This window comes from Natrix helvetica (genome assembly GCF_964273705.1).
Source record: "Natrix helvetica genome assembly, chromosome: 2".
Classification (NCBI taxonomy): Eukaryota; Metazoa; Chordata; class Lepidosauria; order Squamata; family Natricidae; genus Natrix; species Natrix helvetica.
In genome coordinates, this window is record NC_138552.1 from 170,442,316 (window position 1) to 170,454,968 (window position 12,653).

General features: G+C 42.4%; 1 protein-coding gene across 5 annotated transcripts in view; it reads left to right on the forward strand.

Moving 5' to 3' along the window:
- The window catches only part of MYO6 (myosin VI), a 127,430-nt gene that overhangs the window by 95,018 nt on the left and 19,759 nt on the right, over positions 1-12,653 (forward strand). For all 5 annotated transcript variants that reach the window (XM_081941330.1, XM_081941331.1, XM_081941327.1 and 2 more), the window contains exons 19-23: positions 7,024-7,062; positions 8,981-9,074; positions 11,298-11,428; positions 11,549-11,626; positions 12,496-12,625. In XM_081941330.1, coding sequence (XP_081797456.1) covers positions 7,024-7,062; positions 8,981-9,074; positions 11,298-11,428; positions 11,549-11,626; positions 12,496-12,625 — 472 coding nt within the window. The remainder of the gene's footprint in view (positions 1-7,023; positions 7,063-8,980; positions 9,075-11,297; positions 11,429-11,548; positions 11,627-12,495; positions 12,626-12,653) is intronic.

Sequence of the window (12,653 nt, forward strand, 5' to 3'; positions counted from 1 at the left end):
CACGGGTCCAATAAACATGTGGTGGGTCGCAGACGTCCACGCAACCTGTCCAAATCCTCGATGGCAACCGAGTCAAACTCCTCCCAAAGCGGTCCCTCAAGACTCGCCACGGGCGTCTCTACTGGACCACTGAAAGGGGCCCATCCCATCCGGATTTGAGCGACTTTGTCCTGTAGATATTTCCCAAACTCCTCTGCTCTGCCCTGTAAAGGGGCTTCCCGCGGTCTCTCAAACAAGAGGGAGCAAGTCACCCGAAACAGGGCGGCAGGGCGGTTATCTGCGGACGCAATAAGAGCGGCACAATGTTGACGTTTGGCCGCTCTTAATGCCACAAGGTACGTCCTCAAATAGGCTCGTGCCTGTGCTCGGTCAAATTCGGAACGGGAGGATCTCCAACGACTCTCTAGTGGCGTTTCATCACCCTTAGCTCCTCAGTAAACCAAGGGGCCAGGTTGGTTCGTCGCCGCAGGAGAGGCCGCAAAGGCGCCACCCGGTCTAGGGCCCCGGTAGTTGCACTATTCCATGCGTCAACCAGGTCCTCTACTCGGGGGCGGGTCAGATCCACAGGAGGTGGCCCAAGCTCCGTCTGGAACCTATCTGGTTCCATCAGGCGCTTGGGGCGGAACCATCTAATGTCTTCCGGTTCCGCCTCCTCGCGGTGGGGGGTAGCTCCAGGGAAGTCAAGCCGGAGAAGTGAGTGATCCGACCATGACAGGGGAATAATGGCTAGATCCCCTATTCCCAGATCACTCGTCCACTGGCCAGAGACAAAGACAAGGTCCAGCGTGTGGCCTCCCTCGTGAGTAGGGCCCTGAATTAACTGGGTCAGGTCCATGGCTGTCATGGAAGCCATGAACTCCCGAACCCCCTCAGACGCTTCTCCCATCGACGGCAGATTAAAATCCCCCATCACTAACAGTTTGGGGGTCTCAATCGCCACCGATGAGATCAGCTCGAGGAGTTCAGGCAGGGCCGCTGACGTATAGCGAGGAGCCAGGTATACTATCAGCAGGCCCAACTGCCTCCCTGGGCCCCATCTCACGACAAGGGACTCACACCCGGATGTCTGCGGCACAGTGAACTCTCTCGGCTCTAAGTCTTCCCGGATAATCACTGCTACCCCACCGCCCCTTCCCTGGGCCCGAGGCTGGTGAAATGCTCGATAACCTGGCGGGCACATTTCCACGAGGGGTAAACCACCCTCGTGGCCCAACCAGGTCTCGGTTATTCCTGCGAGGTCCGGCTCCCCCTCCAAAATTAGATCGTGGATGAGGGGGGCCTTATTGACAACGGACCTCGCGTTGCATAACATCAGTCTCAGGCCTTGGGTCTGTAGATCCTGACCACCTAGTATGCAGGGGTTGGTACAAACGACCGGGAATGACCAAAAACCCCGGTCTCCCAACCGACTACGCGCTCTTGATCTGTCCTCGCACCTGCCCCTCCCCACAACCGTTGGTATCAAGGAGCCCTGCACAGGAATGCTATCTTCCCTCTCCTCCCCCACTCCGCTCCCTCCTCCTTCGACCACACCTAGGTGCCTGGCTCTCCCGTCCCTCCTGACCTGTTCCCCCACCCACCCCTGGAACCCCTTACAACTTTTAAAAAACAATTAATTAAAAAACCCCTCAGTGTGCACTTCCTCCACCTCTCTGGGTTAATGAACCCGTCCTCGAGGTGGGCCCTTGAGAGGGCAGGAGGCCATAGCTGCGAGAGGGGGGACTCCCGCATTAAAATAAGGTCAGACCTCGTATACATAATAAATGATAAATAATAAATACATAAATACACCGGGCTTAAGATGGATACTGGGTGCTAAAGGTGTTAAATAAGTCTACCCGTTAAAAATCATGACAGAACGGCAACGAAGATTACAAGATGAGAGAGATGGATAAAGAAATAGGTAGAAGTGGTTAAAAAATAAGTAGGGCCTATAATCTACAGTTCTCAATAGTAGGGGGTTAGGCAGTTCTTAAAAACCGTAAGAGAGTGAGCAGATAATCCATAGCGGGCGGGGGGGGGGCTCAACAGCTCCCCACAATCCTTCCATGCCCCAGATGGTAAGGAGTTGAGCCGTCCTCAAAGTCTGTACAAAGACAAGCGGATAATCCATAATGGGAGGGAGGTGGTGTCGGCGGCTCCCCGTGAGCCTTTCAAGCCCCAGCGTCGCCTAAGCGTCATTTCAGGCGGCCTCTGTTGTTCAATCCACACCTTCTGCCGGCCTCCGGCGCCCTCCAACAACTCCGGCGATTCCGATGTTTCAATGTTTCAATGTTACAATGTTTCAAGCCCAGCTCAAACCTCCCACGACCTCCACTGGGCTTCTGGTAGGCTCGGGGCTCCCAGCAAGTCCAGCGGGTCGGGGACTGATGTTTAGAGCCCCCGATGATCTTCCGGGCTGCCTCTGCCACCAACACCTCCCTCCGCCTTCTCTCGAGTGAGGACGCCATCGTGTCCCCGTCGCTAGCCGCTCAGGGCGCTCAGGGCGTCGCTGGTCTCACCTCAGGCTGTCGTAGCTGCCGTGGCTTGCAAACGCCCGCAAACGCCCGCAAACGCCCGCAAACGCCCGCAAACGCCGGCCAAGCAGATCGTAACCGCCAAAATGCCAGCTCCAGCAGCCGCCGACGCCTGCAGTCTCCCGGAATAAGCCGACGCGCACGCACGCCGACCGCCATTTCCCGGCTCACTGCTGATTTTCAAAAAGCACCGGTTTGCTTCTTCCACTCTCCTGTGCCGTCCGGCCACCCTAGGGGACCACTAGGGTCCTGAAATAAGCCAGGGTGGTCCCTGGGTAGGTTCGTGGTCCTCCAGTTCGTCTAAGGACCAACAGCACTCAGCCCGGTCAAAAAGAGCCCCGAAAAAACACGGAGCTCAGAGGCTGACCGCCATCCTCCTGGAAGCTCCTCCTCCTCCTCATTACTCATTACTGACAGAAAAACCACTTTGACCCAATTTCGGGTAATTTACTTGGGTTTGGAAGCACTGCGTGAAGCTTTCTCTATTTTTTTTTTTCCTATTTCCCATTTCTGCCAAACAGTTTTTATGTTATGGGGTCCTTAATGCTCTCTAAGGTTGATTATTTTATTGCGGTTGTTTCATTACTCAGTTGGGTAACATCATCAGTGGACTGATAATATCACCTAGTTGGGTAATGAAATGTCTACAAGGAAACAACCATCCTCAGAGAGAACCACAGATCCCCACAGTTAAACCCTGAGCTACAAATGTTCTCTTCTATTAAACTTTAGGTCAGTTGGCCTTTACAGCTCAAGATGGCTGGGGGAGAGCTATGCAGAGATTGAGAGGAAAAGCAGGCAAAAGCCAAACAAAGGTTGAAGGGAAATTAGCCACTCTGTGGACTCCTTAATGTTAATAAGAGAAATATTTATTTTCCAGCTGGTCAATTCCGCTTGGTGAGAATGAGTTTCTATTCCAGAATAGGATTCTGATTTTCTTCCAAGGGTAATAATTATGCATTTAGTCCCATAAATAATTTTTCTTTTTTCTTTCCATCAGGTTCTCTTTTGAATAAGTTTTAAAATTCATTGACAGCCAGTTTGATCTAGTGGTTAAGGCATCAGACTAGAAAGTAAGAAACTCTGAGTTCTAGTCCCACCTTAGGCTGAGTGACCTTGGGCCAGTCACTCTCTCTCATCCCAATCCACCTCACAGGGTTGTTGTTATGGAGAAAATAGGAGGATGAAAAAGTATTAGGTATATTTACCACCTTTAGTTATTTATAAAAACAATAAAGGTGGGATTAAAAAAATCTATAAATAAATAAAACAGGTCAGTTTCTTGCATCCTGTATACACAATGCCTTCCTTCAGAGCACCGTGCCCTTTTCAGTGAACACTAAATGTAAAAGATGGATATGCCAGATGCTGCAGATGTGCAGACAACTGGATTTGTGAATTTTTAGCCAAACAGATCAGTGGTGAATATGCATTCATGAGCAAATTCTTGTGGATAAAAGTGGGTTGAAACCTAGGTGGATATTTGGTGGTGGCGCAGTGGTTAGAATGCAGTATTACAGGCTAATTCTGCCGACTGCCACCAGTTTGATTCTCACTGGCTCAGGGATGACTCAGCCTTTCATCCTTCCGAGGTCGGTAAAAACAAAGACCTAAATTGTTGGGGACGATATGCTGACTCTGTAAACCACTTAGGGCTGTAAAACACTGTGAAGTAGTATCTAAGTGCTATTTCTATATTTCCTGCATCAATTCAGTGCAGCTGGGAGGAAGGAGCAATTCATAACATCTTCCTTACTGCTCTCCTCCTTTCTTACCTAGCCCTTCTATCCCTAGGTGGAGAATGAGAGCTACCAGACAAGCATGATGCAATATAACACAATGAAATGTAATATAAAACATTTAAAACAGAGATCATTGTTTTATCAGCTAATGCATTCCTGCTGGTTATTCTACCTGCCCTTTGAGAGAGAAATAAATTGGTTTATTCCACTTTTTTTGTACGAGTGATTTTGTTGTAGGCACAGTTCCTTAATTCTGTTCAGTCTGTTGTTATTTTTTTGTTAACGTTTTCATTTATTTATTGGGTTGTTTTAATCTTAGTTTGAAGCAGCAGGATTGTAAACCCAGCAGACTCTTTATTTGAAATGGCATTTTTACGTAGTGAAACAAAACTAATTAATTAATTAGCCCAACATAACAACCCTGTCATAGGAGCCAGGTCAGGATCATTTACTAACTTGAGACGGAATATCTGTTTCTCAGATGAATGGATAGGGTTTCAACATGAGCTCAAAATAAGCAAACAAGTTATGCTCTTCTGTTACATACAGAGATTGTAGCCTGTGAGCACTATGGCAACAGCTCTAGTTTCCAAAAGCAGGAGAGAAATATTTTAAGTGTACTGGCTTTAAAAGTTTAATGAGAGTGGCTGTATATGATATCGCTGCTTTTTCTTCTATATGCGGTCTACTCTTGGCTTCTTTCTTTACAAGCAGCTGTTATTTTGGTTGATTATTTTTGTAGCAATAGCATTACACAATGTGTTAAGATGAGTTATGTACAATTAAAATAAATATCCCTTCCTAACATTTTCATAAACGACAGGGAGGGGAAGAGGTGTGATGGGCTTGCCTGGATGGAGGTATATTTGGGGATCTGAATGCTTGAATGTATTTATTTAGGCAATTTATATGGCTGCCCACCCACCAGTGCCCACCAGTGACTTTGGGTAGCTTACAAAAAAACCCAAAACCAAGGTACAAAAATAAACCCCTCCCCAGCGACAGCAATGAATCAAACGAGCCACTTGATTGGCTCCATCTCACTCTGGATTCTCCAGGCCCACTAGCAAAACCAGGTCTTTAGGGTCTTGCGAAAGAGTTTTAAAGTGGGGGCCATCTCTGCAAGGATGATATTCCAAAGGCAGGGAGCCATCATGGAGAAGGCCCTTCTTCTGTGTCCCACCAGATGTACCTCCTTAGGAGACTGAACCCACAACATTCCCGGCCTCCCTTCTCTGGTGGGTTGGGTGGGTATAATGAATGTTTTCTTATGACACCGGTGTTTTATTCTGCATGTAAAAATACCCAACAGTTATTTATATATTAACCATCTGATTTTCCATCACTGGCCCAGCAGTAAAGATAGATAGATAGATAGATAGATAGATAGATAGATAGATAGATAGATAGATAGATAGATAGATAGATAGATAGATAGATAGATGATAGATAGATTGATTAGATTAATAGATAGATAGATAGATAGATAGATAGATAGATAGATAGCTACCCACCCTGTTTCCCCCAAAATGAGACCTCCCCGAATAATAAGCCCAATCGTGCTTTTGAGCGCATATGCTAAAATAAGCCCTCCACCAAAAGTAAGCCCTCCCTGAAAATATTGTAACACAGCAATATTTGTGACCACGCTCGCTGTCTCCCGCACCTCAAAAATAATAATATCTCCCTGAAAATAAGGCCAAGTGCGTGCGCGCGCACACACACACACAGGTATTTAAAATTAATATAAAAACTGTTATTCGTAGTAAACCAATTTACCAAAATTGTCATTTTATAAATCAACAACTGGTAACCCAGGGTCTCCTATCTCAGTTATCATCAAATGCTTGGCAGAAGATATTCCAGCAAAGCAGATACCAGCCTAACAAGATGTACCAATAGAAAGAGGGTTGAACAGTGGCTCCTGGTGCTTCCTGAACTTGGTTGTTTTCAAACAACCTAATCAAGTAACTACCAAGAACACTCACTCCCAGGGGAAGCCATTTGCACATAACGAGAGCATATCACATTCCCATTTAGTGCTGATGATGTTACCTAGTTAGGTAATGAAATGTCTGCCAAAAAAAAAAAAAACCCAAGGTCAGATAACACCAAGAATCCTATACTAAAAAGATGTATTTTGTGTTTTCATGATCTTTGCATGAAGGAAGACCCCAACTGAACTTCATCTGCTCTGTATAACAGTGGAATAAGATTATTGGGTAAAAAGCTGTCCCTAAACTATTGTGAATAAGGTAGCTATTAATGGAAAGGATTGGCCAGGTATTGAGTTGTATGGCATTCATTAGCCATACAGCCTGGATCTAATAGGAGTTATACTTCAGGGTACCTGAAAGGTATTTGATTGGGAAAATTGCTTACAGCGTTCTGCTGTCAGGGCACAGATTTGTCTTCTGCCTAAGAGCATTTCTTCACAGGTGGTTTTGTCATCTTTTGACAACTTGGCTTTGGCATTCGCATTTTCTTCCTTTCTTTTGCTCTCAGGTATTTCCTTTACCTGTCGGCGTGCAAAGATGTAAACCTCTTTGTGGCTAGAGATGTTCAACCAAGAATTAGAGGTCCAGCAATTGACATAGTTGAGGCTGGTCAGGCCCAGCATATGTCTTTGCCTGTGCACTCCATTCCAGCAACAGTTTATATTTTGCAAAAAGCCAATGCTGAGAGATGCATGCTGATAATGACATATCCTCCCCTGTGTTTTGTTCGTGCTTGTCTACTTTGACACAGATGCTTTTCTTTTACAGACTCAGCTAAACCTGCTTCTGGAAAAGCTTCGTAGCACTGTAAGTAAACAGTCATGGAAAATTGGTGCCTTCTGTTACAAGGTCTCATCTATTTTTATATTTTTGCACTAGATCTGTTAATAACATAAACCCTAGATTTGTTGTACTAATGCAAGGATGGAGATCTGTTAAAGCCAGGGCATCAGTTAAATTTGAACAGAATTTTGCACATGAGCATTTTGCATATTTGGCTTTAAAAAAAAAATGCAGGGAGCAGATGGGAACTGTCACAAACACCATATTTAGCTTTAAGAGTAATCTTGGCTAAATCCATGTATTATGGGAATCCTTTATTGTTTTACAGGTATAGTGTCATCTAGTCAGTTCATCAGTGATTCTGCATTACACCAAAGAATAAGGGAAACATGCTTGCAGGAAACTGTCCAATATTTTTTTTTAAAAAGAGCTAGAGAGAGATTGGAGCCCTTTGGGGTCAGTAGTTTATTTGTAGTCCTTAACATCTCAAAACAAATTTATTTGGAAAATTTATATATATAAATTGTGAGCAAGAAAATGTTAGATGAAGAATTAAAAACTTGCAGATGGGAAGATGACATGTAACCCACCAACTCCTCTTTACTGTGAGCCTCCACAGTGGACCAGAACAATAAATTCAGCCTTTTTTTGTATGTTTGTGATGATTTAAGAAATAAAACGAGTGCATTTCATTTTGTGGTCCTGCTCAGATTTGGAATGCTGCTTTTCATATGCCACATTAAGCCTTGTATGGGGCCTCAATCCAACAGAATTTACCTGCTGCTGAACTAGAGGAAGTTCTTGCTAGTCTGCGGTCCTCTGTGAAATGTGCAGGATAGCGAAAGGATGATGCAGGAGCACCACTCTAGCCAGCCCTGTGCATTTTGCTTCCCATTCCAGAGGTTAAATGTCAAATCAGCCATGGTTCTGAATTCATTGTAGCCAGTTCATGCTGGCTCAGGAATTCTGGGAGTTGAAGTCCAGAGGTCATAAAGGTGCCATAGTTGCCCACCTTGGGTTTAGACCGCTAAGTATAAATATTTTCTTCCCTTTCCTCCTTTTGTTTCCCTTCCTTTTGGATAGATAATTTTTCTTATCCCTCCAAATGAAATTGATTTGTCATGCATTTCTCCACATTTAAACAAAAAAAAAATAGTTAAGCATTAAACGAGCTGCTAATCTCCCCACCGTGGGCATTATAGTGGCTTTAACAATACTCTTGGCCTTCTTTTCCAAACCTCCGTGGCCTGATGACAATGACCCTAGCAGAGCAGTCATCTTCCTTCCTGTCAGCATTTGTACGCTGCTAGGGCAAATATCAGAAACCTTGGAAGACCTGATTTTCCCAAGGCTCTTGACTCCTTTGTGTAGAGGTCAGGCATTTGAGAAGTTACATGTTTCTGCTAGATACTAAGCTTGGTATGAATTGAATGTTATTGATAGTCTTATGGAAAGACAATCTCTGCGCAGAAGCTTTCACACAATATTTATAGAGGTGTAAAAACAATGTCTTTAGATCAAAGTTAAATATTTCAACATATTTACTGCTTCTGAGTTTATTAACTCAGGAGCCTCGGTGGCACTGTGGTTAGAGTGCAATACTGCAGGCTATTCCTGCAATTTGGCAGTTCAAATCTCACCAGGCTCACGGTTGACTCAGCCTTCCATCCTTCCGAGATGGGTAAAATGAGGACCCAAATTGTTGGGGGAGGCAATATGCTGACTCTGTAAACCGCTTAGAGAGGGCTGTAAAGCACTGTGAAGCAGTGTCTAAGTGCTATTGCTATTAAAAAATAGGGGTGGGTGGGAGACAATATAAATGCATAAAAGGAAAAATATCCACTGGTGGGATAAGATCGGAGTATTGTGGGATGAGTTGTCTCTAACATCCTTTTCAAGTAGTCTTAATCATGATTATGCTAATCTTCTGCCTTTACAATAGGGGTCAAGCTTTATTCGATGCATCAAACCCAATCTAAAGATGACCAGTCACCAATTTGAAGGTGCTCAAATCCTCTCTCAGCTCCAATGTTCAGGTACTTTAGTGTATCTTCTGAAGATGATACTTTAGATCTCTAATAATATTCAAATGGGGATTCTGGCAAAACCGAATCGCAGTGCTTTGTGTAATAGTTTTTTAGTCAGGAAAAAAGTGAGCTTTTTCGGTGCTCTGTTGCTGTAGTGAAATTATTCTGCAAAATAATAAGCTGTAGATAATACTGTATTGACTGTTAAAAGATTAAAAAAAATAACTTAATAAACTTCTCAAACTTTCAGTGCAAAAAAATAATGTGGTATTCTTTGTACTTAAAATGTAGTTTATTTAGAAATATGTGAAAGCCTACAGATCACAACCCTTCCAAATGCCTACAACCCAAAAGAAACTGAACATTCTATTTTTCTGAACATATAAGAAAAGTGCATCATCCAATTAAGAAGATACCATTTTTCAATCATCATTGATTGTTGCCTTCTCCACCATTGCAAAAACTGGATTCACCTGTAGTGATTGCACTTTGGACACTATATTATCAATCTGCCATTCAATACTATCAATATATTAGCTGTTTCTAAACTATTGTGGTAGAATGTTCTTAGTAAAGTTCAGGTGTTCATTTAATCCCTCTCCTTCCACCAAAAGAAAAATAAAATAATTGTACCTTGTAGGTGCGAATCGTACAAATTAGTTTGGATCAGAATCCAGACTGGATTTTGATGGGTAGCAAAGCCAGGACAAATGGATCCATTGGCTCCGAGACACTCCAATATTCCCCAGTATCGTACTATTCCTATAGTGCATTATAAGAATAAGGTAAAGGTTTCCCCCGAACATATGTGCTAGTTGTTCCTGATTCAGGGGCAGTGCTCATCTCCATTTCAAAGCCGAAGAGCAGGCACTGTCCGAAGACATCTCTGTGGTCATGTGGCTGGCATGATTAAACACCGAAGGTGCACGGAGTGCTGTTACCTTCCCACCAAAGGTGGTTCCTATTTTTTACATGCTTTCGAACTGCTAGGTTGGAAGAAACTGGGACAAAAAACGGGAGCACACTCTGTTATGTGGTGCTAGGGATTTGAACCGTTGAACTGCAGACCTTTCTGATCAACAGGCTTAGCGTCTTAGCCATTGAGCCACCACTGCGTCCCTTTTGTTATAGGAATAGAACAACTTAAACAATTGGTGATCTCTATCCAGTCTATTCCTTCTATCTCATCCTCGTCTTCCCAGCTGAGAGATCCGGAAGGTGTTCAGGTGTTCTTATTGACCTAACAGAACTAGGTGACATTAATAAGATGGTTAAGACTTAACTAGCTGCTAACCTAGTATTTTTATTAATTTCTTTATAATTTTTTGCATCCCAGAAAGCTTTTAGTCTTCAAGCATCTGTTCAACTTGGCAAACATTCCTATTGCTTGTCACAGCAAGTTATGTTTAAAGTTTAATTTAGCAAATCAGAAATCCTTAACATCTTCACTTAATTAGTGTTTTGTTGACTCCATTTTTGGCTGATAGTCTGGAGACTGGATACTCTGAGCAATACTGCAGAAAAGGAGACAAGGAAAGTAATGAAGTTCCTTTCTCTCTGTCTTAATCATGAATTGCATTATTTTTAAAAATATAATTTTAGTAAGGATTTAAATTGCAATAATATTAACTAAAACAAACTAAATTTAGAGAAAGAGAATGGAAACAAAGAAAAATATAAGAAAAAAGAAAAAGAAGAAAAAGAAAAGAGAGACTAAAGAAAAAGAAAATAAATAAATAAAGGAGTGATTAAAACCTTCATCACAAGAATAAACAAATGTAATACTTCTTCACCCCCTTAAGGTTAAACATCTTGATCCTATATCCCATTCCTTATTATAAATCCATTAAACATCAATTTTTCAATCCTGATGTCAGCCAAAAGTCCATAAAGGTTGCCAGAACTTTGCAAAAAAAAAAGTCTATTACATTATTCTTCATCTAGTTTTTTTTTTCTGGTTTAAAAGTGAAAATAAAGTTTTATTTATTTCTTTGCCTGCCTTTAACTCCATCGATTTTTGGCTAAACCAGTTGAAAGAGATTAGGGATAATATTTGGAAAGGTCAACAGAGACTCAGTCTTGATTTTAATTGAAACTTGAAGCTCATTTTAAGGGCTGTTTCTTGTTTTAGCTATTTTTTGTTTTGTTTACACCAATCTCAAAATATAAATACTGACAATCACATCGTTTTAATTTAGTGGTGATCCTTTTGTTTCTTGTCTTTAACTCTAGGAATGGTGTCTGTTTTGGACTTAATGCAAGGTGGTTTCCCATCACGAGCCTCATTCCATGAACTTTATAACATGTATAAAAAATATATGCCTGCAAAACTGACCCGTCTGGATCCGAGACTCTTCTGCAAGGTATTTATATTCAGAATGCAAATGCTTTTTTATATGTGCCTTTTTCATGGTGAGTTGATATTCACAGATACTTTCCTTCCTTTAAAGGATTTGTAAAACTGTCGATGTCTTTTCTTACAGGCTCTCTTCAAAGCCCTTGGCTTAAACGAGCAAGATTATAAATTTGGATTAACCAAAGTGTTCTTTAGACCTGGCAAGGTAAGCAGTGTTGATATCTCTGAAGTATAAATGAACACAAAAGTTTTTTAAAAATTAATTTCTCTTCAACTTGCCTGCAAAATAGTTGAGGTAAAGGATAGCATTACCTTTCTTGAAAGTAATTTCATAAGATGATGCATTGTTGTTTGATCATTGCTAGCATCTGTATTGACATGGCCATCTCCATGTTTAATGTATTGGTAGAAACTATTTTGTTTATAGCTCTACCTGTGCTAAGAGTGGTATTCCCTGTGGCCTGTATGATGGTTAGCCCCCCTATAATCATTTATTATGAATGTGTTCCCTAAAAGGCCGATAAATAAGACTTTTTTATTGCTTCGGTTCTGTGCTTTAACTTCATTCCTAGGTTAAACTTGAGTGGAGACCCTCAATATAACTACCCTTTTCCCCCGAAAATAAGTCCTCCCCGGATAATAAGCCCAGTTGGGCTTTTGAGCGCATGCACTAAAATAAGTCCTCCCCGAAAATAAGCCAGCCCTCCCCAAAAATATTGCAACACAGAAGCAGCCAGAAGGTGACCACGCCTCCTGCACCTCAAAAATAATAAAACATCCCTGAAAATAAGGCCAGGCGCTTATTTCGAGGGTCAAAAGAAAATAAGACCCTGTCTTATTTTCAGGGAAACATGATATCAGAATAAGTAGTCACAATTTGTACTGTGTCAGAGATATATACAAATAGGCAGATTCCGGATGTTATTAAGTATCATGAATCAGAACCCCCTGGCAACCACTGGGGTCTCTTCACATTGTCATGACTGCAACATTCTGTCTACAACAGAACTCTCCATCTGTTAACATTCTTGTTGGTTGTCTTAAATGGCATTTCCTCCCCAACCCCGTATTCAGTTTTCAGAATTTGATCAAATCATGAAGTCTGATCCAGATCATCTTGCTGACCTGATTAAACGTGTGAACCACTGGCTTCTCTGCAGCCGTTGGAAGAAGGTTCAGTGGTGTTCTTTATCAGTCATCAAATGTAGGTATTCAAAAATATATTGTGAGAT